Raw genomic sequence first — 12,313 nt, forward strand, 5'->3', positions numbered from 1 at the left:
GATTTAATATCAGCAATTGTTTTTTTGTTTGGCTCTCACCTGTGTAATCCTCCTGGCAGCTACGCACGCAGCCTCTGCATCCAGACTCCATCAATCAATCTCTACAAACTAGACACATTTTTCAATAATGCCAAACAACATTTGCCTAAGCAAGTCAGTCAGTAGACTCTATGTGATTGAGGGTATGATTGTGGGTGCACATAAAAGTGTTTCAGGGAGTGAGTGCTCGTGTTTGAGTGTGCAACTGTGGTTCATGGCAGCCCATTATGATCTATTGTTTGCTTTAATCAATAGATGTCACTCAGTGCTACAGTTGAATGCTGCTGATTGCTATGATTTGTCAATACTGGCGGGGTAAACACTGGGATACTAATAAGCAGTAATGGGGTGCTTTCTGGTGGCAGTTTGTCAGACATCAGAGGGCTATAGTCTGTAACAACCACAAACAATCTATTACAGGGAGTGTTTATAAATCTTCTGATTCGCGTTGCACACATAACAACAAACAGCGAAGGACAGCACTTTACTCCGTGGCATCTGCAGAGCTACAAAAGGCAGCCACCTTCTCTGCTCATTCAAAGGGAAGTGAATACGCTTACCAGAAGACAAAAGAAGTTGAGTCTGAGAACACAAAAATCGTAAAAAACTGCCGTGGATGAGACATCTGTCTGTGCCCCCCCCTCAACAAGCTGAACTTCAAGTTGTGCAAGATACAAATCCTACATCCAGAGACGGTGAATACATTTCCGGATGTTGACACTGATGCTATATATGATGAAACAATGTGTTGAAGAGGCAGAGAGGCACTGCGGGACTGTTTTCCAGCTAGCCCCTGTATCTCCCCCTCCCCTTCCGTACTCTTCTGCAAACTTGCAGCCTGAGTGACTCATCCAGGCGTATCGGCTCAGCACACACATAATCTATGGCCATTGAAAAGCCAACAAATCGGAGGGTCTCATATGCACCGGGAATATAAAGCTGAAACAAACACAAACAACAATGCTGTGGAACTTTACCATCTCTAGTTTTAAATATATAAAGTAGTATATGAGGGGGGAAAACAATTAAGTCCTGTGGATAGAAAACTCTAGATAAAGCCCTACCTATACTGGACTATTTTTTATACAAAATTATTCTTAAATGATACTAATACAATATTTAAATTGTACATTGATCTTGTGTCTATCTAAATATCCCTTTTTTCATCTTCCACTCACTTAAACAATTATAATCCCATGAACTGTGGTTAAAAAAACTCTGTATTTATCCTGCAAAATGTAATTGCAACATCTACTGAACACACATTTTGTATAAAATACACAGTTCCTGCTGAACTTGTGCCCTGACAATACTTGTGGTTTCCCCATAAAATAACCACCAACTGGATGTTACAGTTTACCTTCTGTACTGTTTCACAGTCCAACAAAATGAATAAAGATATGTATTGGACCTGATCCAGAGCCCTGCTGAATTTCACTCTGCCCTTCTGATCTTCACTCTAATCACCTAATCACGCACTTACTTACTCCTGAGATACCGGTGAGGGTAATTAAGTGCCTGGCAGGATAAAAAGGGCAGATGTACTCCTAAGTGCCAGGATTTAAAAAAACACACACTAGAGATACACCGGTCTGTCTGCTCCATGCAGCCAGCAAAAAAAAGGGTTAGAAAAAAGAAGAAAAAAAAAAGAAAAGTGAATGATCCAACTTTACAGAGCTGGAGGTTCTTACCTGTTGCTGTGGCGTTTGAAGGAGCGACCGGCTCCCGGTGTGACGGCGGGATTAAACCTCGAGTATCCACCGAGCTTCGGGACCGGAGTGTGTCTCTTCTTCTGCGTGGGTTTGTTGTTCTTCTGAAGTCCCTACCCAGTCCGGCTCGGCTCGGTGCTGATGCTGCTCTGTCCCTTTTGAGGCATGTGAGGCTGGAAACTGTGCGCGAGTTCATTCGGGCGCTGTCCAGGAGCTCGCGTGGTGCTGAAACGAAGACTGAAATGAGTCCTCGCGCTCTTGTTTTCTCCTCCGGCCGCCCGAGGCGTAACGCAGTTTCCATAGCGACCTGCCGTCATTCAGTTATGACTGGGGAGAGTGTGTGTGTGTGCGTGTGTTGGTGTGTTGTGTTGTGCTGTTGTACGGTCACCAAACAATGGGGTCGGCACGAAGAAGAGGAGGCGTAACAGGTGAATATATTCCCTAAATAGCGTAGCCAAGCCTCCATCTTGTGTTATAAAATAAAGTTAGGTTATTTCAGAACCAATATAAAAGGCTGATGTTGTTCGATGAATGAAGAATTGAATGAAGTTGAAGATGCATCCCACAGGGCTTTTATAAACACAAGCCTGCGGAGAATACCAGACACTTTATTTGTTGTTTCTCTGTGTGTAAAAGTGTCACCTAGGATGAGTCTGTGCTGAGGGGAGCGAGGGAGGGGGGTCGTCTGTGTGGGTTTCATTTATTATTGAACATCTTTCCCATTCACTTCTTCACTCTCCCTCAAACCACACACACACGACAAGACACACACACACAGCAACACTTTATACTCCCGGGGGTTGCTGCTGTGTCCATAACAGAGGTATCAGTCAAATACAACAGTATAGAGTCATCCACCCCCCCCCCGCCCGCCCTGGCGATCACCGCACATACCGGACTGTTTTGTTCCTCTTTGGACCCCCTCCCCACTTTATGTTCCTATCAGGTCACACATCCATTATTTCTCTCCATGCACAACTCCACATGTGCTTACAGATGTTTACAGATGTTTACACACGCGCGCGTTGAATGCACATCAGAGATAAAAATAAAAAAAAAGTGATTGACAACGCGGAAAAAAAAAAAAAGGTCAATTTACTCCTTCGCCAAAAAAGCGCAAATGACGTCACTAGCCGTGTACCACAACCCACCGATACCCCGGGTACAAACTATTTTTAGCCCGCATGGTAACTTGAGCGCGACCCTCGTCCGCTCTTGAACAATCGTGACGTAGGAGGCGCGGGCACGCCGTGCAAAAAAAAAAAAAAAAAATCGTGACCGTGTGACGTCAGCGGTGAAAGGTATACTTGTGTTCAAAGATGAGAGGTGAGGTCAAGATGGGTCACTCCACGGACAGTCCGTGGATCCAGTGAATCGATCCAGTTGGGACGACAACAGTCATGTCGCACATAGCCACGTCTGATCAATACATTGTATTTGTTTATGATTTACACATAGGTGTATGATACAAAGCAGATGCTTCAAACTACTGTTCTGAGCATGCGTAACACGATAGCAGATACTTTTCAACGTTTTAAAAGCGATTTACACTAACTAACTACACTTTCTAACATGAATAAATTATAAAAGCTCCCCCAAAGGAAAAAAAAACATTTTTGATTATTTTGACTGCAAGAGAAACAAAAAAACTGCAACAATGCCCAAATGATTTAAAGCGAATGCGGAAGTAAACACAAGTGAATCCTCTCGCCTCGCTACAGTCGCTAGCTTGCGACAAATCAAAACAAACAACTGTGAGTGGCTGGATGCTACAGTACGTTACCAGACTGAGTGTTTCTCTCAGAAAGAGACCTTCATCATGTCGAATATGGAGAGTATCCTTTCCTGTGAATGCAAACAGAGACATAACTGTAGATACAGTGACGATACAGCAGTAGCTGGCCAAATGTAAGCTGGGTTTAGGTCGCTGATGTTAGTCCTGTGCTGTAGCTTCTTACTTCTGTCCAGTCATTCACTGAGAAAGGAAAAGAGTGGTAAATGGTAGGCCAGCTAGCTCTCCAAACTAATTTAATGACTCCTTGGTTTAATTTTTACTTGTTTAGGAGTTAGGTTGAGTTAGCTCATGTCTTTGTGTCTTTTAGTTTATACTCAGTATATGTTTTATCATTCCACTTTATTACCATCATTAAAATAAACCATCCCCTTAACTACCAATACAGAACATTTGTTCAACCTCAAGTTTGCTGCCAAGGATCTACAGCGCAACTCCAAGAAATGTGACAAAGAGGAAAAGGCAGAAAAGGCTAAAGTCAAGCAGGTTGGCTTGGTATCTTGTAGATTTACTAGAGCTCAGGATCCAGGGACAGGCAGGGCTATATAATGTTTGTGTATTTACTCCTCCTTCCCTTTGTTTCTCAGGCTATCCAGAAGGGTAATATGGAGGCAGCCAGGATCCATGCAGAAAATGCCATTCGTCAGAAGCATCAGTCCATAACCTTCCTGAGGATGAGTGCACGCGTGGATGCGGTGGCTTCTAGGGTCCAGACTGCTGTCACTATGAACCAGGTCAGGCCTGCAGGTCAACATGGGAAGTAGGGGGGTGCTGAGGAGGCTGCAGCACCCCCCTACAATCTGGCATAAGGAAAACCATTAGTTCATAAACATTGATAACGAGTTTCTCCCTTTTTACTGGGATTTAAACGTGCACACTGGCATTTATGGCAGAAAAATTACTTGTTTTTTATCAGTTTTATCCACTAAACAGTTATACAAGGATGTTAATAACTACTAAATAGACTATACATTATCCTGGCCATTCAAATGAATGCAAAAACCATGAATTAAATGCATTTATATGACATCATTATATAGTTTTTCTTAGCACCCCCAACTCTGACTGACTTCCAGCATCCCTGCTGGTTTGTAGAAGAATTGCCTTGCCTGATGCTAGGTAAAGCAGGTAAATGACAACCAGTGAAAAACATACCTGACATATTAACTGCAGTCACACATCCAGATTTAAAGATAATCTCTTAATCACAGTATTGTTACTGTTATTCTCGGGGCACCCCAACACAGCAGACCCAGTAGCCATCCGCTTTGTTTACCGAACTGCCTCCTTGATAGGATACGATCTTAAGAACGACCCCCTGTGTTTACTGACAAATATGTAGAAATCACATGGCTTTTATATGAGTTTATAAATTATTCTGGTAGAAATATGTTACACCGCTGTGATAGATATGGGTATGCATATTTACTAGATATTTCATCGTGCATGTAGTTTTCAAAGTGTACATTTTGAAAAGATCTTACATTCAGTAACTATTTCAGGGTTAAAATAAATAAAAAATAAAATAAAATAAAATAAAAGTTCAAAGTAGTCTTTCCTTAAGATACACTCAGTCAAAAGTCCTACACAAAGGAGACAGAGGGAGTGAGAGTGAGGAAAAAAAGGCTACCAGACATGCAAACAAAAAGCCGGCAATTATGTAATGTCATTAGATCTGCTTCAGACTTTAGGCTTTTAGCTTCTCGCTCTTTATGAGAGTGACAGCCTCTTTAAATTGCTTTAATTCAGGTTCACTGTAGGACAGACATTATTTCATAGAATAGAACTTAATAGTGTATATAGAAATGGAAGCACAGAGTGAGATGGTGAAGATAAAAAAACACCTCTTATAGCCTCTGTATGTTGTTGTAATACCACAGCCTGTCTCATAAAACTCAATAGCATTTATAGTAAACCCCTTTACACTAAGTCGGTCAACTATTGGTAGGTTGGTCTTGACATGTTTAATCGTCACTCAGCGCCATCCTTTAAATGTAAGGAATGCTTTTAGGCTGAGAGGTAGTCATGACAAAGTATCTGGTTAAAAAGGTAAAAGTGACACCTAGTGGAAGTATAATGACACAGCACTTTAAGCATTGCCATATCAAGAGCCATCTCCCTCAGACTTCAGATGCCCTGATCCTGTCTTGATTCACAAGAAGTTAAACAAGTAAAGAGTGATGAGACTACAAAGGCTTCAGTACTTTATTTTATGTGTTCCCCCCCAGGTATCTAAATCCATGTCTGGAGTGGTCAAGTCTATGGATTCTACACTGAAAAGCATGAACTTGGAAAAGGTAACACAGGCGCAGACAGACACATATACAAACAAACTGAAAGAAAATATGTTAATTAAGATGTTTGCGATGTTGTTTCCTGTATCTATCTTTCTCTACAGATCTCTGCATTAATGGACAAGTTTGAAAACCAATTTGAAACTCTTGATGTGCAGACAGCTCAGATGGAAGACACAATGGGCAACACCATCACTCTAACAACACCTCAGGTAATAAGCACTCTCCTTTTACAACCAGGGAAAACTATGCTCCTGTATCTAGTTTTGAAGGCAGTCTTAACCCCAGTGATTGTTCAAACATTGAATCCTCTATCGCATATTTTTTTAATAACTGTTTGTCTGATTGGTCCCTAGAATGAAGTGGATATGCTGTTGCATGAGATGGCTGATGAAGCAGGGTGAGTATGGCCCAAGTCTCCAAACAATTTGAAAACACAAGTATTGCCACAGTAACAGTAATGTCAAAAGCAAAAGCATTAATAAAGGACAAATATAAATTCAGGGAATTAAAAACCAACTGTACCGACTTGTTAAAGTAAGCAGGTTAATGTTTAAGAACACAAGACACACACATAAATTGTACTAAAAGCTTTATTTAAATGGCTTTGATATAAAGATTAGGGAACAAACCTCTCTTACTGTTTACAAGGCTTCCTTGTACTACAAAAAGCCCATTAAGATTAAGGCTACAATTTTAAAGAAGCTGTGTTATGAGGTCAGAACTACTTTTATAGCCCCCATTTTGCAGAAGAGCTAAGAAGCCAAGTTACAGTGAAAATGTTCCTGTGTTGTTGTTTTTTTAGGTTGGATCTTAACCTGGAGCTTCCTTCAGGACAGACTTCCTCACTGGCTTCATCTGTGGCATCAACAGAGCAGGTTAACACATTCATTCCTATCATTATGCTGTCCCTATTTTAGTGTTTTACGTTCCATAAACAGAATACACACATTATGTTTATTGTCTTTGACAGTCTCATTGGTACACGTGAACTAGTGTCACCCAATGGAGATTTAAAGCGATCTCCTGTATGATTGAGAGGTGGCTCTTAAAACATTGACTGTGGTCAGCTTGGATTATGCACAATATGTAGGTTCTAGTATCCTCAGAAACTCCTGAAAACACTCCTGCAGCTCAATACATTTCTTCATCTGTATTCTCAGCATGTTCAAGACAATAATTGTTTCACCAACAATGACTAAAAGACGCAGCCCCTAGTGGAGCTCTGGAACATCATGGAGAGTGATAGCGTGACGCAGCAGCAGTATATCGAGCCATTTTTCACCTAAACAATGACAGTTTGGAACATTCATAGAGATGGACGGCGGAAAGGTGTATTTTGTGGGAGGAAGTGTTTGAGTTGTCACTGAAGAAGTCTTGATATGTTGTCCATTATGATAACTCACCAGTGGAATCCATTGTAACCAACATAATTCAAGCTGACCACAGCCACTGTTTATGAAGGACATAGCTACAGGGTGGAGTGATACTATTAACTTGTCAATTTCTCAACAAGCTGCCCCATTGACAATGTTTGTTTTTTTTGTTCTTGACATAGATAGATTATTTATTTTCCTTTCACGGAAATATGTTTCCACAGTCTGTACATAGCCTCCCGTTATATATACACCGATCAGCCATAACAGCAGCCCCATACGTTTCCTTCCTTGGACCACTTTTGACAGGTCCTGACCACTGAAGACCAGGAACACTCCACACACACTCTGACCCAGTCGTCTAACCATCACAATTTGGCCCCTTGTCAAAGTCGCTCAAATTCTCACACTCCCCATTTTTCCTGCTTCTAACACATCAACTCTGAGGACAAAATGTTCACTTGCTGCCTGATATATTCCACCCAATGACAGGTGCCATGATAAGCAGATAATCAGTGTTATTCACTTCACCTGTCAGTGCTCATAATGTTACGGCTGGTCAGTGTATACATTATACAACACAACATAACTACAAGACAGACATAAGATACAGTACATTTATACACACAGCCCATCCGCATACCATTGACACAGTGGTTTACACGAGGCACCATTTAAACCTAAAAGGGGTTTTTATGTTTTGCAAGTTCAGAACTGCTAATATTATAATAAAAGAAAAATGTTTTGGGTTTAAAACTGACTCCTTTAGAGAGGAAAATATTGTATGGCTGGCCTTCGTAAGACCAGTAAAAGTTTGTCTATATCTCGATCTTTCCCTTACTGTTTTACTGTCGTTATCAGGACGAACTCTCCCAGAGGCTGTCCAGACTGCGAGGCCAGGTGTCATAATGATGTGAAAAATGACAAGATCAGGAGGAGGCAGAAGAGCTAGAGAAGCAAGAAGAGACAGGGAGAGAAAAAGGGGAGATTAAACAAAAAAGGTGCCATGTGCCTGCAAGCTCTGTGCCCTCCTCTGTGTTCCAGATTCGTTCTTTTGTAAGAAATAAAAGCAAGGGGGAAAATGGATATTTACATCCTGGTCTATATCCAACACAGTCCTTTCATATTAATGTTCATTTGCACTCTCATATTTAACATGTATTCTAATTATTTATTAGCTCGGCAATAGGACACTACTGACCGTGTTATCTTTATTTTAAGGTGGCACACCTTGGACATATTCCTGAATGGGATTTTTTGCTCGAATTGTTGAAAAAACAATTGTATGTTGTTTAATAGCTAATACCTCATTTCAATATATACTATGTATAAAATGCAAAAAAGCAATATATTTATTTATGTATTTACCGACGGCGTATTGTTAAGAGTATGCTTGTATTGTTACTGTTCTGCATGACTGAGGATGCAGGGACCTTTAGTATTGTTGCCATGGCTGTTTAGTGGTGAAACTCACTTATTTTATTTTTTATATTTTACCCAAAAAGAGGGCTCATTGTAAATGAGAAAGCTGGAATATTTTTGCATGTAGCAGTTACCACTCTAGTAGCTCACCACGCACTTACATGCAAAGACAGAATCATTAAAAACGTTTTTAACATGTTTTACTTCTCACATTTTTTGGCCAGTTTATTGCCGTGTTTTGGGAAAAGTATGTATCCCTGCATACCTTCCTGTCCCTCCTTTTTCCATCCCTCCCCTCCTCTTTCTCTCCTCCAACAGGGAACAGATGAGAGGTCAAAGGTGTCACCTGTAGAGGAAGCGGCCTTCTGCCGCTCGCATGCCAGTGCCCTATTACACACACACAGAATTCACCATATCCCAGGGGGGAGGCGAGTCTCAGCTGGGAGCCATTACAGGTGCTGTCCAAGCACACACAAGTATCTATACATGAGCACACCCACTGCCCCGTAGCTGATGGGAGTCTTCCAGAGTGACACTCAGCCACCTCTGACCCTTTTTGTGTCCTTCCTAATCATCATCAGCACACACTTAACTACATTCACAATCATCATCAGTGCCCCCAGACTGACAAAAGTCTCTATTTTGCCTATTACGCACATACTTCTTCAAGTCCTCAGACGTTAGAATGATCCAAAAAATACTGGCCCCAGTAATCCAACAGCTGTCAGTCATTTCTGCTCAGAGTTAGATCACCTGAAATTATAATTCCATGTGCCTCAGCTGTCAGAGCCGCAAAATGTATTCAGTAAGTTTTGTTTTAAATCTATTTTTAACCTTCTGTGGCCATCTCTTTCAGCATGATTAAAGCCGGGAGAGTCTTTCATGGCCTATTTTCCTCTCCACTTTGTGCATCTCAACATATGTGCAGGGATGCTTCTTCCAGATGTGCTGGAGACAGCTCCTGTATGAGCGCTGCTCTGGAGGAAACCCCGTGTTTGTATATCTGTGTGTGTCAGGTTTTGATACCTAGTGGCTTTCTTCCCTACTCCTAGAGGAGTGGTACTTGCTGACAGGCAGGGATCCGGTGGGCCGGTGGTCCTGTCCCTGTGGCCGACCTGTCTGGTTTCTGCACGGGGGGGGCTGGTCAGAGCCACACACACGCTGGCTCGGTCCAAAAGCTCTAATTACAGCTAGTGGATTGCTTAGACTACTATTATTCACGCACAGGATGTGAAATAGTCCAGTTAGTCACGAGCTGGGATTCAGCAGGAAAAGATACATGTCAATAAAAAACATTATTTTTAATATCAAGAATAAAGCTTAGTGTAACACTATTTTACAAGTCTGTAATTTCTGAATGATTTCCAAGAGGTCTTCTAGAAACAACTACGTCATTTACTAAAATAGAGTGTTGACCAGGAAAACTTAAAACCATTGTTTATTTCAAATTAATTGGTGCATAACTCAGAGTCAGTGCACAGCTGGAAAAATTAGAAAGTTGTCTGTAGGCAAGCACATAGTTAAACATACAGTATATTAGGAATAAAGTTTCCAATGATAAACAATGAATAAATATATATTCCATTATATCCTGATTAGTTGATTGACAGCTGTCGTTAGCAACTGCTTTCATAGCGGTTTTATCCTTTTAGTATTTGTTAGAGCACAACTGAAACATTTAAGGAAAGCATTCTCTGGTTTCAGCTTCTTCACATGGGATGATTTACTGCTTTTAAGGGTCGTTGTAGACCGAATATCTTCCACGGTTTTTGGACTGTTGGTCGAACAAATTAAGACCTTTGGAAAATGTCACCTTGGGCTCTGGTAAGTTGTGATGGGCATTTCTTCACTATTGACTTTTCATAGACTAAATGTTTAATGGATAATAAACGATAAATGAAATCGATAATAAAATGGATCCTTAGTTGCAGCCCCTACTTGTGTTTGAATAAAATTCTTCAGTTCTTTCTAGAAAATTCCCATTCTCCCTATAATTAGTACCAAATTACTTAGTTCTTTCCAGGAAACTTCCTAAGAAATTACTGATTGTAAAATATGGAATTAACACGTCTCTGCTGCATTATAATATATAATAGAGGTTTAAACTGATATGGTGGGACTACAAGTATAGATACATATTGTACTTAATTGTATTTCACAAGAATATGTGTATATTGCTTGTTTTTGTTGTTTATATGCTTTCTGGTATACCTTATTAAATTATTTTATGGTCACAGTTCCACCCATTTTTGTTACAGTGTATCATCAGTTGTGAGTGTAGACGGTAAAGAGGTTCAACGTCTATTTAAGGTGGAGTTTGAGATGGAAACGTTTCATAGAATAAGGCTCAAACAGGCTCTTTTTTCACTCTTTCCTCTCCCTGTCTTCTCTCTCCTCCTCTGCCTCCCATTTGAAATATTCTATTACTATGCGTAAAGGGTCAGGTCAAACACAGGAAGCCGAGCTGATTGGTTCTACTCGGATATCGATGGGCATGTGTGACCAATCGCTGCTGCCCAGGGTTTTCCCCTGGTTTTCCCCAGTCTCCATCTGCCTGTTGCTGTTGCTGCTGCTGCTGATAAGTGTGTGTCTAATCGGTGCAGCCCAAGGCTCTCCCCAGTTTCCATTCACCTCTTGACCATTGCTTCCTGTCAGATGTGTTAACGCTGCTTTTAATCAGTTTTACTGTCTCGTGCACACACATACACACACGCGCTGATACAGCTGGCCCTATCCATCCCTCCTGTCCAGAGCACGCTTCATTAAGATTTCACCTCACCCCATCACCCACCCCGATATCTCTTACAGTCAAACGACCCGTGAACATGGACAGCCTTGTCTTTTACTCTTTATTGAGGCTGTCTGCCAGTCTTTGTGTCTCCGCACATGAAGGCGTTGTGGATTGGGTGCCACGCTTCTTCGTAGTTCACCAACTTACATTTGCAACTGTTGCATCAGGCTAATTCAAACAAATATGTTCTCATTCACCGCATGTATTTAAAGGTCCCAACAAAGCCCTTTCTCCCCTTCTTGGTTTGGCTGTCCATGGTGTCTTTAGTATGGCTTAAAAGAGTTGTCTCAACAGCGATCAGATGGATTGTCATAAGATTTGGTTTAGACATTCATGTTTCCCCCAGGTACTAAGGAATTATTTTAGTGGTCACTTGATGAAGTTTTAAGTTTTTCATCGCTTTGATTTATGGCCAAAACACCTGCAAAACTGATGGCATACCCCAACCTCTTCAGCTCAGCTTTGTGTTTGGTGCTAATGAGCAAGTTTGAGCTTGCTAACACGAAATACTAAGATGTTGAACATGGCAAACACAACAATTGTTAACATCAGAATGCTAGCATTGTTGCTGTGCACATGTTAGCATGTAGCACAAAGCACTGTGTCAAAGTACAGCCTTGCGGTGCCACTAGCATGGCTGTATACTCCGGTTCATATACATTGCATGTTTCTGTGAGTTTGTTGTGAATAGTGTCAGCTCCTTCAAAGCTTCTTTTTAGTTGATTCTGACGAAAGCGGTAGTGTTTCCACTGCCTTGTTTAATTGAGGCTTTAAGAATAAAATAGAAATAGCTAATCTTCTCACTTGTGCGCTCAGAGGAAGAGCGGGTCGTCCACTAATCAGAAGGTTGTTGGTTCGATCCCCGGCTCCTCCCGCCACATGTCGAAGTA

The 12,313-nt window shown here is 41.2% G+C and overlaps 1 protein-coding gene across 1 annotated transcript; it reads left to right on the forward strand.

The window, feature by feature from the left end:
• The first annotated feature begins 3,121 nt into the window (after positions 1-3,121).
• LOC118334088 (charged multivesicular body protein 1b-like) lies at positions 3,122-8,893 on the forward strand. The gene is made up of 8 exons (XM_035669909.1): positions 3,122-3,583; positions 3,929-4,026; positions 4,128-4,274; positions 5,769-5,837; positions 5,939-6,046; positions 6,191-6,234; positions 6,640-6,712; positions 8,072-8,893. Exons 1-8 carry the CDS (start codon positions 3,568-3,570, stop codon positions 8,117-8,119), a joined length of 603 nt encoding a protein of 200 aa, XP_035525802.1. The 5' UTR covers positions 3,122-3,567; the 3' UTR covers positions 8,120-8,893.
• Positions 8,894-12,313: the final 3,420 nt, after the last annotated feature.

The sequence above is a fragment of the Morone saxatilis genome, unplaced genomic scaffold (genome assembly GCF_004916995.1).
Source record: "Morone saxatilis isolate NCDOM2014 unplaced genomic scaffold, NCSU_SB_2.0 Contig22, whole genome shotgun sequence".
Classification (NCBI taxonomy): domain Eukaryota; kingdom Metazoa; phylum Chordata; class Actinopteri; family Moronidae; genus Morone; species Morone saxatilis.

Bases quoted from the DNA above. Each gene is read 5' to 3' on its own strand.
- LOC118334088 (XM_035669909.1), top strand. The intron at 5,838-5,938 runs GTAACACAGGCG...CTTTCTCTACAG, and splicing joins AAAGCATGAACTTGGAAAAG to ATCTCTGCATTAATGGACAA. The intron at 6,047-6,190 runs GTAATAAGCACT...ATTGGTCCCTAG, and splicing joins TCACTCTAACAACACCTCAG to AATGAAGTGGATATGCTGTT.